Source organism: Notamacropus eugenii, chromosome 5 (assembly GCF_028372415.1).
Source record: "Notamacropus eugenii isolate mMacEug1 chromosome 5, mMacEug1.pri_v2, whole genome shotgun sequence".
Lineage (NCBI taxonomy): Eukaryota > Metazoa > Chordata > Mammalia > Diprotodontia > Macropodidae > Notamacropus > Notamacropus eugenii.
Window position 1 is genome coordinate 24,318,212 of NC_092876.1, and position 17,633 is coordinate 24,335,844.

The 17,633-nt window shown below is 43.8% G+C and overlaps 1 protein-coding gene across 1 annotated transcript; it reads left to right on the top strand.

Moving 5' to 3' along the window:
- The first annotated feature begins 664 nt into the window (after positions 1 to 664).
- On the top strand, positions 665 to 8,117 carry LOC140507426 (sialic acid-binding Ig-like lectin 9). Its single transcript, XM_072615519.1, has 7 exons — positions 665 to 701; positions 3,863 to 3,967; positions 4,051 to 4,374; positions 5,027 to 5,311; positions 5,493 to 5,524; positions 7,668 to 7,800; positions 8,032 to 8,117. The coding sequence occupies exons 1-7, from the start codon at positions 665 to 667 to the stop codon at positions 8,115 to 8,117; spliced, it is 1,002 nt and encodes a 333-aa protein (XP_072471620.1).
- Positions 8,118 to 17,633: the final 9,516 nt, after the last annotated feature.

The following is a 17,633-nucleotide window of genomic DNA, read 5'->3' on the forward strand; positions in this document are numbered from 1 at the left end:
TCTACAATCCAAGTCAACCCAACTGAGCTTTCAGATAGAAAGACAAGAAAGAATATAAAACTGTAGTCCTTCCAGAAACATACAGTGAGAAAACTACAATGAAGATGCTTAAGCAATCACACAGAAAACTTCACAGACATAGTGAGGAGAGTCAAGCTGAGAGTGACTGAATCAGAGGACACTGACACGGAGAAGACTCACACTTAACTTACTAAGAAATGTCACAGTTGATCATATTAGGTAAGTCAACAGGCTGTCTCAGAGTTAGAGGAGACAGACAGTAGAGATGGTTACAATGGGAAGACTTGGTCCATTGGGGAGTGTCCCTCTCTGATCAGAGACTTTTCTTCTAAGGGTCACCTCACACCAGAGGGCAAGGAGTTTTAGAGTCTGAAAGGTGCTTGGTCCATTGGAGAAGTAAAGAAGATAAGGTGCATAGTGCAAAAGCTCATGATGTTACCAAACCTGTGGACTTGAAACACCAATCCCTTTCACCACCACAAACCGCTCACTTTAAACATCCAAGTTGGGAGAATGAGGTTCCCCAAGGAAGGTCTTTTTTTCACAAAAGCAGATGACAGAAGAAAATCCAGACTTGCTCACTCATTTCACTAAATTCTGGGGACCTGTCCTTGTTTTCTAGAAGGCTCATTGTGTAGGAGGGATGCAGACCTTGGCTTCCTCCTCCAAGGTGCCACAAGGTGAGAACAAATCACTGCTAAGCTGTGGCAAAAGAGCAACTTCATGTCAGGAAAAACTCCCTAAGAATTAGTGGTGCTCAAAGAGGGAGAGGTTACCTGCAGAGTTTGTGGCTTCCCCTCCTTGGAGTCTGGACAGCCACATGTCAGACAGGGGCTTCATGGACAGGGAACTGTGGAGGACTTTTCTACCTCTGCATTTCTACTGATCTTCAGGGATTCTTCTTAACTTCTCTTTTCTTCTGTCACACTCAGGAAATTCACTTTTGTCCCCAGAGGGAGACTTTGCACTTCTCCTTCTTGGAGAAGAGATAATAGAAGGAGTGTTACTCTAGTTTCCAGTAAGTGCCAGGCATTGTGCTCAACACTTTTAGAACTATTGGACCATTTGGTTCTCACAACAACCCTGAGATACAGAGGCTATTCTTATTTCTATTTTACAGTGGAGGAAACTGAGGCAAAAAGAAGTGAAGGGACTTGCTCAGGATCACACAGCTGGTAAGTGTCTGAGACTGGACTGGCAGTCAGCTCTCCCTGATTTCAGGTAGAAAGCTCTATTCCCTCAACCACATAGCAGCCCATGTAAAATGATAGATCATTAGATAAAGCCTAGTGTTGCAGGCTCTTAACATCTTTTTTCTTCCTGCCTCGTTCCTGGGCTTCTCTCCTGGAGAGATTACCTCTCTGACATTGAACCATAAACAACTGCTCTCTGAGGGACGTTGTCCAATTGTGGTCTAAGCTATTGCTGCCCATCCTCTTTATGGGATGTGATCACTCTGCCAATGTAGTGCTCAAATCCAGGTCATTTGTGTCCACAGGACTGTTCTCTTCAGGTACTAAGTTAGTAACTGTGTCCAGGAAGGGAAGTTATCTTTGGTTAGGGAAATCAAGCTGGCTAGTCACCATCACTAGTTACTTCTCTATCTAAGCATTATCCATGTATGTCTTTAATTATCCATTCTCCTATACCCCTGGGAACAGAAGCCAGTTCTGTAGCTTCAGTGAGAAGACTGTTCTCTTCTCTCTTGTTGAAAATCAAGACCACATTTGCCCTTCTCCAATCTTTTTGTGCCTCTCTCTTTTTCCATGACCTTTTACACATTATTTTATTTACTTATTTTATTAAATATTTTGCAATTACCTGTAAAATTTTAAATATTACTATTTTACCTTTTGAATTCCCAATTCTCTGTCTCCCTCCTCTTTCTCGTTTCTCTTTGAGAAAGCAAGTGTTTTGTGTGAGTTTAAAAAGAAGAAGGAAGTGAGAAGAGAAAGCAAGAGACAGAATGAAAGAGAAAATGGAAATAGAAGAAAGAAAAAGAGAGAAAGAGAGGAGTAAAGCAGATATTATGGGATTGTTTTCTCTAACTTCTCCACAACATATGGACAAGTCTTCAGTCAATCTGAAGACTCTCTGGGACATTCAGTGATTGGATGAAGGCAGATGTCCCCAGGGAATGATCATGACACTGAGGGAAAAAATCAGAGGCAGATTTGAACTGGTGCACCAAGGGGGTGCACAGGACTAGAAGAGTCAAAACTGGGGAGGGCCTAGAGGAGGCTGATGTTTGTTCCTATAGCACAGGATTGCAGGGACACCAGAGAGTGAGCCCAGGGGAAGTGTTCCAGTCCTTGCCACCCACCCTTAATTGTCAGTCTGATCAGTGGGAGCTGCAAGAGCAAGCCCAGAATAATTTTACACCATGCTGTGTAGGAGCTTATCCTCTCCCTGTCCTGCACTGAGACTAAGCTCCCTGAAGGCAGGTGCATCTCCCTTTTCTCTGCATCAGCAGTGCCCTGGGCAGAGCTTGGCACATAGGAGGCTCTTCATGAGTCATCACAGGGTTTGTAGCTGAAATCTTGGAGAACAGGTCCTGACCTGCATCAATGAGATAATGGTGGCTTCACTGAAAATGAATCCCAAGGAGATCAAAGACAACACAGAATGGTCCCATAGGTACCAGAACATCCATAACAAAAGTCATGGAAGCTCAAATACTGCCACCAGCAGAAGAGAAAGGATACTGGGGATTCAAAGGTGCAGGGAATCTGACTGAATTATGGGGCATGAGAATCCTGGAATGTGGAACTCAGGTGGATATGATCATACAGAGAAGCACATGACAATCATTATGAACTGGTGCAGCATGAGAAAGGGGAATCCAGGAGGATACTGAGGGCAAAGGTCACAGGAATCCAAATAAAACAAATGTCAGCCAGTCAAGAGTCACCCAGCATTTATTAAGAGCTTACTGTGTCTCAGGCGTTGTGGGAGGTACTGAGGATACTGAGAAAGGCAAAAGCAGTGCAAATTCACCAGGAAGGTTCATTCTCCTGTAATGAACACCAAGTCATTAACCATGCATTTAGAAGAGAGAAGAAGAGTAGAAGAAAATAGGTAGAAAGAGGAATCAGGAAGTGACATTGGAGCTGAGGTTTGGGGTTCAAGCCAGGAAAAAGATTGTGAGGAGTGAAATTCTTCCAGGCATAGGGTATAGCCAGAGCAAAGGCCTGGAGATGGGAGATGGAATGCCATACCAAAGCAGGTCATTGGCTCATGTAGCTGAATTAGAGAGATCTTAGAGGAGAGTAAACTAATAATAATCATGCCCAGCATTTCTGCAGTGATTCATGGTCTGTGAAACACTTGGCAAATCTCACATTTGATCCTCACAACAAGGCTGAGGGGGAGGGGCTGTTACTGTCCCCATTGTATAGATGGGAAAACTGAGGCTCAGACAGAGGAAAGACTGACAGGGAATGTCTGAGGCAGGATTTCAGCTCAGGTCTTCCTAATCCCAGTTCAGCTTGCACACGAGAGGGGCAGCAGTGTTTAATGGTCAGCACCAGGTCTGGGCCAGGCTCTGGTCACTGCCCCCCATCAGCAACACAGACACCCTGGTCCATACAAGATCCATGCCCCAAGTCTGTGCAGCAGATCTGTTCTCCCCCAGCACCTCAGTCCTGACTGTCCCAGGAGCTGGCCCAGGAGAGGAGCTCCCCATCCCCACCCCCACACACACCCCTCTCCCTGACCTCAATGAAGGAGGCCAGAAGGCCACTGATGAGAGGACAAGGGTTCCTCTTCTGAGGATGGTCCTCCCTCTCTCTCCACACAAGGACTTCCTGTTTCATCTTCCTCTTTGCTGTGACCCTGACAGGGAACCATAGTGTTCAGGGAGTGACACAGAGCCCCAGAGCAGCCTGGCTCTCTCCTGTCTCATCCATGCTGCTGCTGCTGCTGCTGCTGCCCCTGCATTGGAAGGGTGAGTGAGGCTGGGGCAGAGGGAGGCTGGTCTGAGGGGTGAGAAGAGGTAGAGATGCTGACCAAGCCTCTGTCTGCCCTCAGGGTCCCTGTCCCAGAGATTGGAGGTGCAGCCTTCAGTGACTGTGGAGGAGGGAATGTGTGCCCACGTTCCCTGCACCTTCAATACCTATGGACTCTACGTCAATTACAACAAGAGCATTTATGGCTACTGGTTCAGAGCAAGTTCTGATGTTGTGAGAGACAGGCCCGTGGCCACCAATGACCTATTGTGGAAGGTGGCACATGGAGCCCAGGGGAGATTCCATCTCACTGGGGATCCCAGGATGAAATCTTGCTCTCTGAGCATCACAGACGCCCAATTCTCAGACAGGGGACGATACTTCTTCCGTATTGACTATGAATCTGGTAGATACAGTTTTGGAAATCAGCTACTTTATGTGAATGTGACAATTAGGATGCTCCTCTCCTGCTCCTCAGTGTATGAGGCAGGGAGGTCTGAGGAATAGGATGGCCTTGAAGACTGTAACGCCCCATGGAAATGGTGAGGGATCAGAGGATACCTGGGGAAGACCCAGGAAAGGTGTGAAGATCCTGCCTAAAGCTTCAGAGCTACAAATGGTGAAGCCTTCTTTGAGTGGAACCAGGACCCCAGACAAGACTGAGAGGCACCACGGTTGTTCTGAAAAGAACTCTGGAGCTGCTGCCAAAGGAAGGAGATTCCAATTCTATATTTCTGCCTGACTCTCCTTGGGGCATTTTGAAGTATAATTTTTCCCTTTGCCTCTTGACTCCATTTCTCTTTATGTGAAATGAAGGGCTTCTCCTCCATTTTCTTTATTGATATTTCCCCTTGACTTACAATCTGTGGGTGACTTCAGTCCTGAGGATAACTCGGGATGCCCAAAATGCTGTTAAGGAGCAGGAGTCTGAATGGGGTCATATTATGCATGGAACGTAGTAGGACCCTGAGGAATGGGGGAGGGACCAGCATTTGGAAGAACACTTGAGTCCTCAGTCCCCTTCCCACTCCATGGCTCACTGTCTCTCTCCTCTCCAGACTTGAAGCAGAAACCAGACATCTCTATGCCAGAGGTACTAGAGTCGGGAAACCCGGTGACTCTGAAATGCACATTTCCTTCAGCCTGTGGGCAAGACAGGCCTTTCACATTCTCCTGGATTGGGGCTTCCCTCTTTTCTAAGACACAGAGCTCTAGGACGTCACCCTCCTCACAGTTCTCCTTCATCTCTGGGCCCCAGCACCATGGCACCAACCTCACCTGTCAGGTCACCCCTCCTGGAGGCCATTTGAGCACAAAGAAAACTGTCCAACTCAATGTGTCCTGTGAGTACTGGGGCAGCAGACCTGCATTCCCCATGTGAGGCTGTAAGGGAGGGATGCGTTAAGGGACCAGGGTCAGGGCCAAACCTTGGAAAAGCAGATCCTTTTTTTCCTGTGCTGAGTAGGAAAAGCTGCCTCCAAGCATATACACAGGCTGGAATTTCCTGTATTTTTTCTCTCTCAGCCTCTGTGGCTTCATGTGCCAATGCCAGTCAGGTAAGGTTAGCCTAAATGCCCTCTAAGCTCCTTCCACTCTGATAATCCGAGATTCTGGAATTTAATCTTTTCCTTGCCTAATGCTTCGCTGGACAGAAAACCCCACCCCCAGTCAGCCTGGTCTTTCTGTTGCAAATGCTGTGCAGAATGTGACCATCACCATGGCCCTGGACAATAGGACAATAGGTATCAGCAGAACCTCTAGGGGTGTTGAGGGAGTGCATCCTGGGGTTTCAGCTTGTACTCTGAGGGTGGGTGTGGATGTCAGGGAGAGGAAGGAGACAGGAGAGACTAGGACTCGCTGCACAGGCCCAAGTTCTCTTTGGCCTGGGCTCCTCCTGCTTTTGGAATGACATCAGCTCATGTTTACACCAGACTTTAAGAGTTAGAAACCATTTTCTTCCAAATAGTCTCAGTAGATAAGGAGTGTGAGAGTTCTGATGCCCATATTCCAGATGAAAAACACTGAGACTGAGAGCTGTGAAGGAAGCCTTACCTAGTACACACAAGTCCCTAGTAACAGAGAGCTCTGAGCCCTAAATGTAGAGACTGAATGTAGTGACATCTACACTGCAGCTGGCTTGGGCTGAGAGGGACATGGTCCACCTTGAATCCAGTTATTAGGACAGTGCTTTGTCCACTGGACCCATCAACGTTTCCATGTTGGGGAAGCTGACGGGGCTCTCTACACTCCAGTTCAGTCAGGGAGTCTTTGCTACCTGAATCGTTGATGTTGGGTTCAGGGTTGATCTTGAGTGTTTGAGGGGTCTCTGCAGGAGGAGGTCATGGGGATTGGTCAAGGAGCTGCTTTCAGTGGGGCAAAAGAGTCTGGCCATCAAGGTTGAGCCTTGAGCATTCAGTCAGGACAGGGCACTATTGGCCCTGAGGACTTAGGCCTGCTGACTATGGGAAAGAGCAACGTTGTGTTCATCACTTTGGGCTCATATGATGTAAGATGTAAGAAGGCTCATTGTGCAGACATTTCACTCTACTGGGAACCTGTTTTTTTGTTTGTTTCCATCTTTCATAATATTGTTCCCTTAATTCCTTAAGTGAAAGAGAGAAACAGGAAGAGAGGGGGAAAGAGAGAGAGACAGAGAGAGAGAGAGAAATGGAGAGAGGAAATGAAGTTACGGAAGAAAGACAGAAAGAAAACAAGATGGAAGGTAACAAGGAAGAAAAGGAGGAAAGTAGAAAAGAAAGGAGGGAAAGATAGAAGAGATGAAGGAACTGAAAGTAAAAAGGAAGGACTGGTCAAAGGAAGAAAGGAAGAATAGGAGAAAACCAATAAGAAGAAAGATGAGAAAGGGAAAAATAAATGTGAAAAGAAGAAGAGATGGAAGGAAGGAATGAAAAAGAAAGGTAAAAATACAGGAAAAAGTAAGAACAAAAGGAAGAAAATTCATAAGAGAGAAAGAATGAATAAATGAAGGAAGGGATAAAGAAATAAAGAAAAAACATGGAAAAAGGACGAAAACAATAAAGGAAGGAAAGTAGAAAAAAGAAAGAGTTTCCAAACAAAAAAATATGAAGGAAAACAAAGAAAATGAAGATGAGAGAAAAGAAGGAAGAAAGGAATGAAGGAAGGAAGGAAGGAAGGAAGGAAGGAAGGAAGGAAGGAAGGAAGGAAGGAAGGAAGGAAGGAAGGAAGGAAGGGAAAGGAGATATACAAAACCCAACCTGAGGCAAAGTCAGGAACATGACCCAGCTGAGTGTGCCCTGGTAGCACCAGAGGCAAGGGAGGCCTCCTTGGTCTGGCTCTGGGGAGCAGCCAGGGAAGAGGCAGTGCCGGGAAAAGGGGGCAGCAATTCAGGCCAGGCTGGGCCTAGACTTTCCCTCCCTGCCTGGGGTCCTGTTCTCCTACACTTGCCCCTTCCTCATGGTATCTTCAGGAACTCACACCTGATAGAAAGCTCTCAGATCCTTGCTCATTACAATGAAGGTGGGAAACAAGGGGTCTCTGAAGTCCCTCCAGGTTCTCAATGCTGGGACCTCCTGATCTTTTTCAGGTTTTCTTCCAGCAAACAGCTCAGCTTTTGTTGTACAGGAGAGACAGTCACTTCACCTGCTCTGTGCTGCCAACAACAATCCTCCAGCCACACTGAGCTGAATCCTGGGAAACCAAATCCTGGCCTCTTCCCAGCTCTCAGAGGATGGAGTCCTGCACCTCGATCTGTCCCACCTGGGCCCAGCAGATGGAGGAAATTACACCTACCTGGCTCAGCATCCTCTGGGCTCCAAGCAGGCCTCCTTGAGCATCTCTGTGAATTGCGAGTGTGAGGTGTCTGGGCACCATGGGGTGTTTGGACCCTCGTGGAGAAAGGAGAGTATACAGGGGTTAGCTGTATCTTGCTACAGACACCCCAAGGTTACTCAGCCCTTCTTGCTCCTGGGTCAAGGAAGGCTTGATCTGTACGTGTTGTGTCCAAGCAGAGCCACCCACCTCCTTCCTTTGGTGGGTAGGGGGGAAGCCTGTGGAAGACAACTGTAACAATGACACCTTCCAGGTGACATCAACCAAGTCTGTGCCCTGGGCCAACAGCAGCCTGAATGTGAAGGTGGACAGGGTCTCCAACATCACTATCAGCTGTAAGGGAAAGAACCACCAGAGGATCCACACCCTGCTCTGTCACCTGGTGCCAGGGGATGGATGGTGGAGGGAGGGAGCTGGGGCAGAGGATCCCGAGGACAGGAGGCCATTATTGCCATGGCCTCTATTCACCCCAAACTAACTCTTTGTTCAGATGAGTCCACACTGTCCCACCTCATCCAAAAAGATGTGATCCTGAGTGTCCTCTGTGGAACTGGTGCCATAAGTCTGCTAGCAATCTGCCTCCTTCTGTGAGTGTCAGGGCTGGGAGGACGAGGAAATCTTGGGGGTCAAGATTCAGGAAATGATGGCATGATTTCATCTCTGAGAAATCCTCAGATATCAATGTTTCCCTGAATTCAGGCACCAATTTTGTAAGTGTGTAAGAAGAGAATCAGAACAGAAATTCCAGTACCTTTCCTTTTTCAGATTAAAAAAACAGAGATTTAGAGAGGAAAAGTGACTTGCTCAAGGTCACCCTTATGACCCAGTATGTAGTTAAGTCATGATTTAAAGCAATCCAGGCCCCTGACTCCACTTGAGCTGCCAGGATCAAACAGAGAAGCTGAGACTCAGCGTATACAGCACTGGGTCTGGAGCCATGAAGATCTGAGTTCAAATCCTGCCTCAGATATTTAGAAGATGAGTGAACCTGGGAAACTCACTGAAGCTGTCTGCCTCAGTTTCCTCATGTGTAAAATTGGGATGATTGGCTCTGACTTGTAGGGCATTATGTTAATGTTAGCTGTTATCATAGTTACATGGGATTATATCTGTAACAGGCTTCTTACAGTGCCTAGAACATAGGAAGTGATACAGGAATGTTACCTATTATTGTTAGTATCATTATCATTATTATTGAATGGGGTCATATCTGTGTAGTCCCGGGCACACTGAGTGGAACGTAGTAGGTCCTTACAGCAATCTTGTTTCCTTCCCTGGCCCCTCCCCATTTCAGTTCTCCAAGCTGCAGGAGGGGCTCAGTGTCACAGATAGTGAAGGGCAGAGCTGGGTTTGGCCCCCACATGATCAGCCCCCAAAGAAGTGAGATGAAGGGGAGGTGGTCTGCTGCCTGGGATTGATCAATCCTCAGGATAGGCATTTATATTCTCTGGACAGGAGGAGAGAAGATTCCACGGTAAGAGGCTAATAATTCCACTCTTAAAGCAAGAAATTAGGACACTTGCCCTTCTCCATTTGGTGGAACCACTGAAGCGTTTAAATACATACATATATTTAGTATATCTAATATAAAATATACATTATATTATTGTCTATTATAATATGTAATATAAATATATATATATTATAAATATTTAAATATATTCAATGTATGGTATAACAATATGTACAGTTTACTTTCCCTCTGAATGGCAAAAATAAAAGCCTAAATCACTGTACAAAATATATCTGGTGCAGCAAAACCCCAGTGAAATACCCAAAGCAAAGCTCTGACCTTGTTTCTCAGTCCCCTCTACGCTTTTGTTACATTCCTTCCTTTCTAACGATCTTCCCCCTGGATGAGGATCTGCCTTCTGTCTGCAGGGCATTGTCCTTTCCTTCTATAACAAGCAGTGGCCCTGTGCCTTCTCCTGCCTCTCCCCTCCACCCTTTCCATCGTCCTTAGCTCCTCGTCCAGCTTCGGCTCCTTCTCCTCTTGAACAGCCCTGATCGCACCTTCCCACAGCGCTGCTGCACTTGCATCCATGCTTCCTTTTGGTGCCTGCCTTGGTTCAAATGCCAAGCGAGTTTCTGCATCAGCATAAGCTTTTTTATTTTGTCTTTTACTTTCCTTTTCCATTTGTTTCTTAAAACTTTGATTTTCAGTTCTGAAATCTTTGCCTTCCCCATTCATTGAGAAGGACAGAAATACAATGCTCATTATATGTACAGATGATTTTGATATAGGTATACACACCTGTATACATAAATGTATATTTATGTGTGTGTTATATATGTATATATATATCAAGTCAGGACAAACGTGTTTCTAAAAAGGTGAAAAAAATGATTCCGTCTGCACTCGGAGTTCATCAGCTCTCTCTGTGAAGGTGGATAGTTTTTTAGTCTTGAAACCTCTGGAATGTTTTAGGATCTTTGTCTTCAGCAGAGTCGTTAAATCTTTCATGGTTAATCATCCTTACAATAAATTCGTGCTGTGGTTCTGCTCTCTTCACTTTACGTTACTTCATATGAGTCTTTGCATCAGTTCATAAAAGCCTTTTAAGCATTTTCTGAACTCTTCCATTTTTCCCTTCTTAAGACATAATAGTATTCCATCACAACTTGTTCAACCAATCACTCCCCAACTGATGGGTATTCTTTCAATTTCCAATTTTTTGCCCACATCAAAGGAGCTGCTATAAATATTTTTGTACCTTTGTGTCTTTTTACTTTTGCTTTGAGTCTTTGGTGTACAAACCTAATAGGAATATTGAGGGTGGTGTCAAGAGATAAAGAGTCTGATAGCCCTTTGGGCAGTATTTCAGATTGCTCCCCATAATGGGTAGACCAATGGGGACCCAGCTAGTTGGTGACTCAGCTCATCCTCCCCTTTCTGTTCCCTCTTTCCTTCCTTCTCCTCTCCAAAGCAATGTAACTTTATGTTTACTGGCTAGATTTCTTTCTTTTCTTTTCTTTTCTTTTCTTTCTTCCTTTCCTTCTTTCCTTCTTTCTTTCTTCCTTCCTTTCTTTGTTTCTTTCTTTCTTTTTTCTTTCTTCCTTCCTTTCTTTCTTTCTCTCTTTCTTTCATTCATTTTTTCTTTCTTCCTCTCTTTCTTTCATCTGTCTTTCCCCAAACCTTAAACCCAGTGCACTATGAAGCCCATACATTGGACATTAATAAGGCCCTGCCCAAGGTCCCTTTAATGGCTGTTTTCTGGACCCTCCTGGCTTAGAGTGATTTTAAATAGTAACTGTTTCTCATTCCCTCCCAACATGATTTAGTTATTTTTTTCCTTTTGCTCCTTAAAGGGACCATGCCCTGAATACTACTTACAGAGGCCCATTCATTGAATTCACAATGCTACCTCACTCTAAGTGAGTACCTGAAAAACCTTAATCTAAAAATGCCTGTCTCCCATTACATCCTAGGGTGTCTCAAGACATCCTGATGAATATCTGGTCACTGGATCTATATGACCCAGGAGGAAAAAGTGAGGCTGGTGACCTGCACAGACATCCCTCACTCAAAACAAAGTCAGGTGCAACTCATGTCATGATTTCTCTGATGTCATGGTCATCTTTGAAAATGAAGGATGAATATACAATAGACCCATTCACAGCTGCACTACAAGTGCATTAGTGTGCCTCTTTTTCTACATTAGTTCCAGTATCTGACATTTTTCTTTTCCATCATGTTAACCAGTATAATGTGTATGTGGTAGTACTTCAGGGATGATGGATTTGCATTTGTCTAATGAATACTGACAAAGAATTTTTTCATATCACTATTGATAACTGTGATTTCATCTTCTGAGAACTGCCTGTTCATGTGCTTTATCAATTAAAATATGTCTCTTTTGGATAATCTTGGCTCACTTCCCTATATGTTTAAGAAATGGGACTTTTTTTCACAGAAATGTGATATAATTTCTTTCTCTGTTTCCTTCTAATATTGGCTTCATTACTTTTCTTTGTGGCAAAACTGTTTTCATTTCATCTAATCAAAACTGCACTTTTCCTCCCATACTTCTGTCCATCTCTTCATAGACTCTTCTCTTATCTATAGATCTGACAAGGAAGTTTTTCCATGTTCCTCCGACATGCTTATGAAATTGTTTGTGCATCAAGATCATGTATCCATTTTGAGCTTATTTTTCTATATAGGATGATATTTCATCTTTATCTCTGTTATGCATAACTACTTTCCAGTGTTCTCAGTGGTGTTTCTTACCTCAAAAGCTTCGATCTTTCAGTTTGTCTTTGAATAACTCTAGGTACTATGCTCATTTGCTTTGGAATGTTGTGTGCCTTATTCATTAATAATTCATTCTCTTTAGTATCTAGTATGAGATTGTTCTGATAATTACTGCTTTGTAACAGAGTTCCAGTACTGCTTAGCCTCCTTCCCCTTCTCCTTCCCTGTTGGGTAAGTTGAATCTCTAAACCTGAGTCTATGTGTGTGTCTGTGTGTGTGTGTGTGTGTGTGTGTGTGTGTGTGTGTGTGTGTGTGTGAGAGAGAGAGAGAGAGAGAGAGAGAGAGAGAGAGAGAGAGAGCGAGAGAGAGAGAGAGACAGGCAGACAGACAGAGAGACAGAGAGACAGAGAGACAGAGAGAAAGGATTGTTCCTTCTTTGAGTCAGTTCAGATGAGAGTGAGGTCCAAGTGGTACCACCACCCTCCCCTCCTCCCTCCACTCCCCACTACATTCCCCCCTACATTGTAAAAACTCTTCCTTGCATACATCTTTTATGGGTGTTAATTTCCCAATTCTTCACTCCCCTTCCCCTTCTAACAATGCAACCCTCTTTCTCACTCTTATATTCTTTCTTTAGCATCATCCCAACATAACAGACTTATACCCCTGCCCTCTGTCTATGCACATACTTTCTAACTGCCCCAACAATGATGAAATTCTCAGGAGTTACCTGTCTCATCTCCACATATAGGAATGTAAGCAGTTTGACCTAATGGAGCCCCTTATGAAATTTGTTTTCCATTTTTATCATCTCATGCTTCTCTTGAATCATGAGTGAATGCCATATTTTCTTTTCAGCTCTGATCTTTTCATCCAGAATGCTTGAAACTCTTCTGTCTCATTTTTCCCCAGTAAAATTATAATGTTTGGCCAGCTACGTTATTTTTAGTTTGAATCCTGTCTTCTTTGTCTTCTGGAAAATCGTATTCCAAGTTCTCCATTCCCTTAATGCTGTAGTTCAGCTGTTTCAATCAGGTCTGACAATTTCTGACCCCATTTCAGTTTTTCTAGGCAAAGAAAATGAAGTATTTTGCCATTTGCCTCTCTAGCTTGTTTTATACATGAAGAAATTGAGGCAAACAAGGTTAGGTGACTTGTCAGGCTCATACAGCTGATAGATGCCTGAGCAAGATGAGTCTTCCTGGTTTCAGTCCTGGCACTCTATCCACTCTCTTACCTAGTGCCCCTTTAAAGTAGTTAATGATAAATCTCATGTGATACTGACTGAGGTTCCACAGTATTTGAATTGTTTCTTCTGATTGCTTGGAATATATTTCCATTGATTTCAGAGGTCTGGAATTTGACTATAATATTCCTGGGAGCTTTCATTTTGGATTCTCTTTCAAGGGGTAATTGGTCATTAGCACTTTTTAAGTTTTGGGAGAACATGGAAATGTTTGTTGTGAGTGAGGTAGTAGTCAGTAGATAGGCAAAGATTTCAGACGAGACAGTGGGGAACATAGTGAGAGCGCTTGGTACAGCAAAAGATGGCATCAAGGGCTTTAGGTAGAAGCTTTAACCAGGAACAAAAGGAGAGCATCTTCTTCATCCATGAGGAAAGTAAAGGAAGAGGTACGGAAGACATCTCAGTGATGTGGAATGACTAAGACATTTCATGTTATGTTTCAGTGAGGTGAGGAGAGGAAGAGGGGACTAAAAGGAGTTCTCAGCCAATGGCCTCAGCCATTGGGTGCATCCTGAGGCACAGTCTTCAGATGAGAGAGTAAGGGATGAGGTTATATGAGTGACCTAAGGAGAGATGAAAAGGTTCGAATTGCTCTGTGGTGAGTGGGATAGAGAACTGATTTAGGAAGAGTAGGAGGATTGCCTTGATCCAGTGAGGGACCATTTCGGAACCACAGTGGGAAAAGCCTTCAGCCTCTAATGATTGGGAAGCAGTATTATCCCATAGGATCATAGAATGTAGAACTGGAACAGACCTTAGAGACATTTTTATCCAAGCCTTTCATTTTACATATGAGGAAACTGAGGCTTAGAGTGAGGATGAGATTTACCCAAGACCTCAGAAGGAAATAATAGCAAGCGCAAGTCTCTTGATGCTCAGCTCCATGGTCTTTCCTAGACACTCCTGTGGTTCATAACTTTGTAAATTTGGAGGTTGGAAATCACAGAACAGGAGAATGTGAAGGGGAAGGGACCATAGAGACTCTGTAGTTTTATTGCCTCATTTGACAAATGTAGAAAGAGGAAGCCATTGAGGGAAAATGGTATGTCAGGGTGAGCCACAGAGTGAGTGATAAGGCCCTACTTCTCTGTATCTGAATCTCAGCTTCTCTCCCTTGCACCAACTCTGCATTTTTACCTCCTCAGGGTAAAGATGCTCAGGAAGAAGTCTGTGGAAGCAGCAGCAGAAGAAGCATCTATGGGAGAGGCAGAGGTAGAGCATGCCAACCCCTACCCCTCAAATGTTCACTCAACTCTCAGTGCCCAGCACAATCGCTAACCCAAGGCCATCTCTCCCCATCTTCTACTCCTGCTCTCATGATGCTGGAACTGGATTTGACTGAACATCCCTTTACCCTTTCTCCAGGTTCCCAAGAGGCCATCTGGAGTGGATCTGTCCCTCAATATCATTTCACCACCTGAAGACACAGCCTCAACACCAGCAGCTCCAGAGGATGGACTAGATGAGTTACCTTATGCCTGCCTCAACTTACAAGGAGCAAAACCTAGAGAAGACAATAGATTCACTGACCCCTACACCACATACTCAGAAATTAGGTTCCAATGAGCAATGGTTGAGGCCTCAGCCTTGGTTGTACACAGAGTGGTTCAGAAGTCACTTCCTGAGCTCTATTATCATTCATTACACAAACGTGTATTAAACACCTTCTGCAGACAGATACTGAATAAGACACATTCCTCATGCTCATGGAACTTTCAGTCTAGTAAAGGGAACAAACACAAGCCCATTGTTGTGGTCCCTCCCTGAGACGTAGACTATTCTTCACTAATTGGAATCCTGAGAGAGCCATCTGCCCTCTTGGCCTCTAGTGGTCATTTTCATGGGTCATCATATTTCTAACCCCATAACTTCTGAGTCCCCACCAGTGTGTTTCCCAATAACATTCAAAACGCATAACGAGAATCCTAAAGCATCCCTCCCCCAAACCTGGGACTGACCTTCCCACCAACACACACAGTGTAGGTCTGTATGGGGGAGGGTGGGAACACGAACTCTTAGTGAAAGATAATGAGACACCTGTTCAGGGAACACATGTGGCCAAGACAACTTACCATTCTGAAAAGGCAGAGCCTCAGTAATTTTTGTCTTTCCTGAAATGTCCTTGCAAAGTTCATTGCTGACCATGGGATCTCTGAGACTTCTACACTTGTTGCTGTGCTACTCCATTCAGCTACTAGGCTGAGCCAGTCTGCTACTGACCACTATTAGCTCTTCACAGGGCACAGCATCTCAGCTGGATGGGTCACTTCCTTGGACTCACTTGGCTGCGGGTCTTTACTGGTCTTTTACTAAGCTAGGTTGGCCCCATGATTAGAGCTACAATCTCCTGAATTTCCCATTTCAGACTATGCTCTGGGCAAGACACAGGATTTGGTTAAGCAAATTCTCTTTCCCCAGGTATCATCCAGGCTAGCATCCAGGCTAGCAAGGAAATAAGACCCAAACACAAGGAATGCTAATATGTCATTACATGTAAGAGCATTAGAGTGAAAGAGAACACAGTAGTAAGTCCCAGTAGTGAGGTCATGTATCAAATATTTCACCTCAATATTTCATAAGCACCTGCTATGAAGGCCCTTCTCTTGGTGCTTGAGTTGTTCCAACCTTCTTTCACTCATGCAGAAACTGAGGCTCAGAGAGAAATATGTCATCTTAGATTTATCAATGTAAGGGAATTTTGAGGTTACTGAGCAGAGCCCCCTCATTCTAGGAATAAAGAAATAGAAGACAAGAGAGATTAAGTGACTTTCTCAAGGTATTCTCACATGCCTCATCTATCTCTTCAGATGTCATGAGAGGAGACTGCATCCTTAAGGTAGCTTTCACTTCTAAATCTACAACCCAATGAGCCAGTAAGATGTGTCTCGTGATTGTAGTCTCTAGCATGACATGGCACTTAAAGGTTTCCCAAGTGCTTTACAAATATTCTCTCATTTCATCCTTACAACAGCCCTGGGAGTTCAGTGTTAATATCATCTTCATTTTACAGTAAACTGAGTCACAAAGAGGTTAACTAATTTGCCTAGGGTCACACAGCTAAGAAATCTCTAAAACAGGTTTTGAACTCGGGTCTTCTCAATTCTCAGTCCAGTGTTCTGTGGACTGTGGCATCGTTTGACCCCCTTCACAAGCCTAAAAATGTTAGCTAGTAGTATTACCTGCAAAACCTCACTCTTCTCCTTTCTACAGTCTCTTCCTATGCATCTCTAAAATTTATGGAGGACTGACACAGGGCAAGTGTTCACATCGTGGACGGAAGAAGCGATACAAGAACACTGTCTTAAGTTTCTCTTCAGTTCTCTCTTAAGAACTTTGGAAATGATTGTGAAACATGGGAGACACAGACACAGGACTGCCCAGCATGGTGTTTCATCATCAGAGATGGTATTGTGCCCTATGAGCAAAGCAGAGCTGAAGTAGCTAAAAAAAAATAAGATTCCCAGATTAAGAGAATCCTCCCCAAATGTTCCCATGCACTGTTTGTACACAACTGGTGGTAGAGCATTTGAATTTGTATTTTCCTGATCAGCCACAGTTGGACATGCTATCAATTATGATAATGTCACATTATGTCAATTATGTCCATTATATGACACACCTACTTTAATTGTCTGTTAAAACTTCCTTGCCTAATAAATGGGGAAACAGAAGAGCAGGGAGGGACGTACCATTTCCCTGAAGTCACTGGTCTAGGAAGTGACAGGTCCAATTTTCAAACCCACTTCCCCCGACTGCAAAGTGAAGTCTTTTTCTATTGCCTAATACTGTGGCCTTTGAAACCTGTAGAAAACTGTCCCACTGTGAGAAGAGTTGAACTCAGATACAGATAGGTAGAAAGATAGTGAGACAGACAGATGGCAGAGACATAGTTAAAGAGATACAGAGAGATAGATGTGGATAAACAGAAAGACAAAAATACACTGTGATCAGTGATATCTGAAATGACTGAGGAAACAAAGTTTGAACTTCTAAGAATGCCCATTTATTTGTTGTTTTGCCTTTAATTTTAGTTTTCTCAATTACATATAAAGAAAAAATTTTATCTTTTTAAAAATATTATTTTGAAACCTATATTCTTTTCTTTTCTCTTTCCCTCCCCCTGATTGACAAAACAAGCATTTTCTTATGGATTATACATGTGCAGTCATGCAAAATATTTTCATCTTAGCCTTTGCAATAAAACATGCAGACCAAAAACCAAGAAAAAAGAATAATAAAAATTTAAAAGCATGCTCTGATCTGCATTCAGATTCCAATTCTTTCCCAAAAGCTGGATAGATTTTTTCATCATAAGTCCTTGTTGTATTCCTGAGAAGAGCTAAGAAATTTACACTTGAATACTGTACAAAATTGCCCTTACTATGTATGTCCCATGTTCTCCTGGTTCTAATTT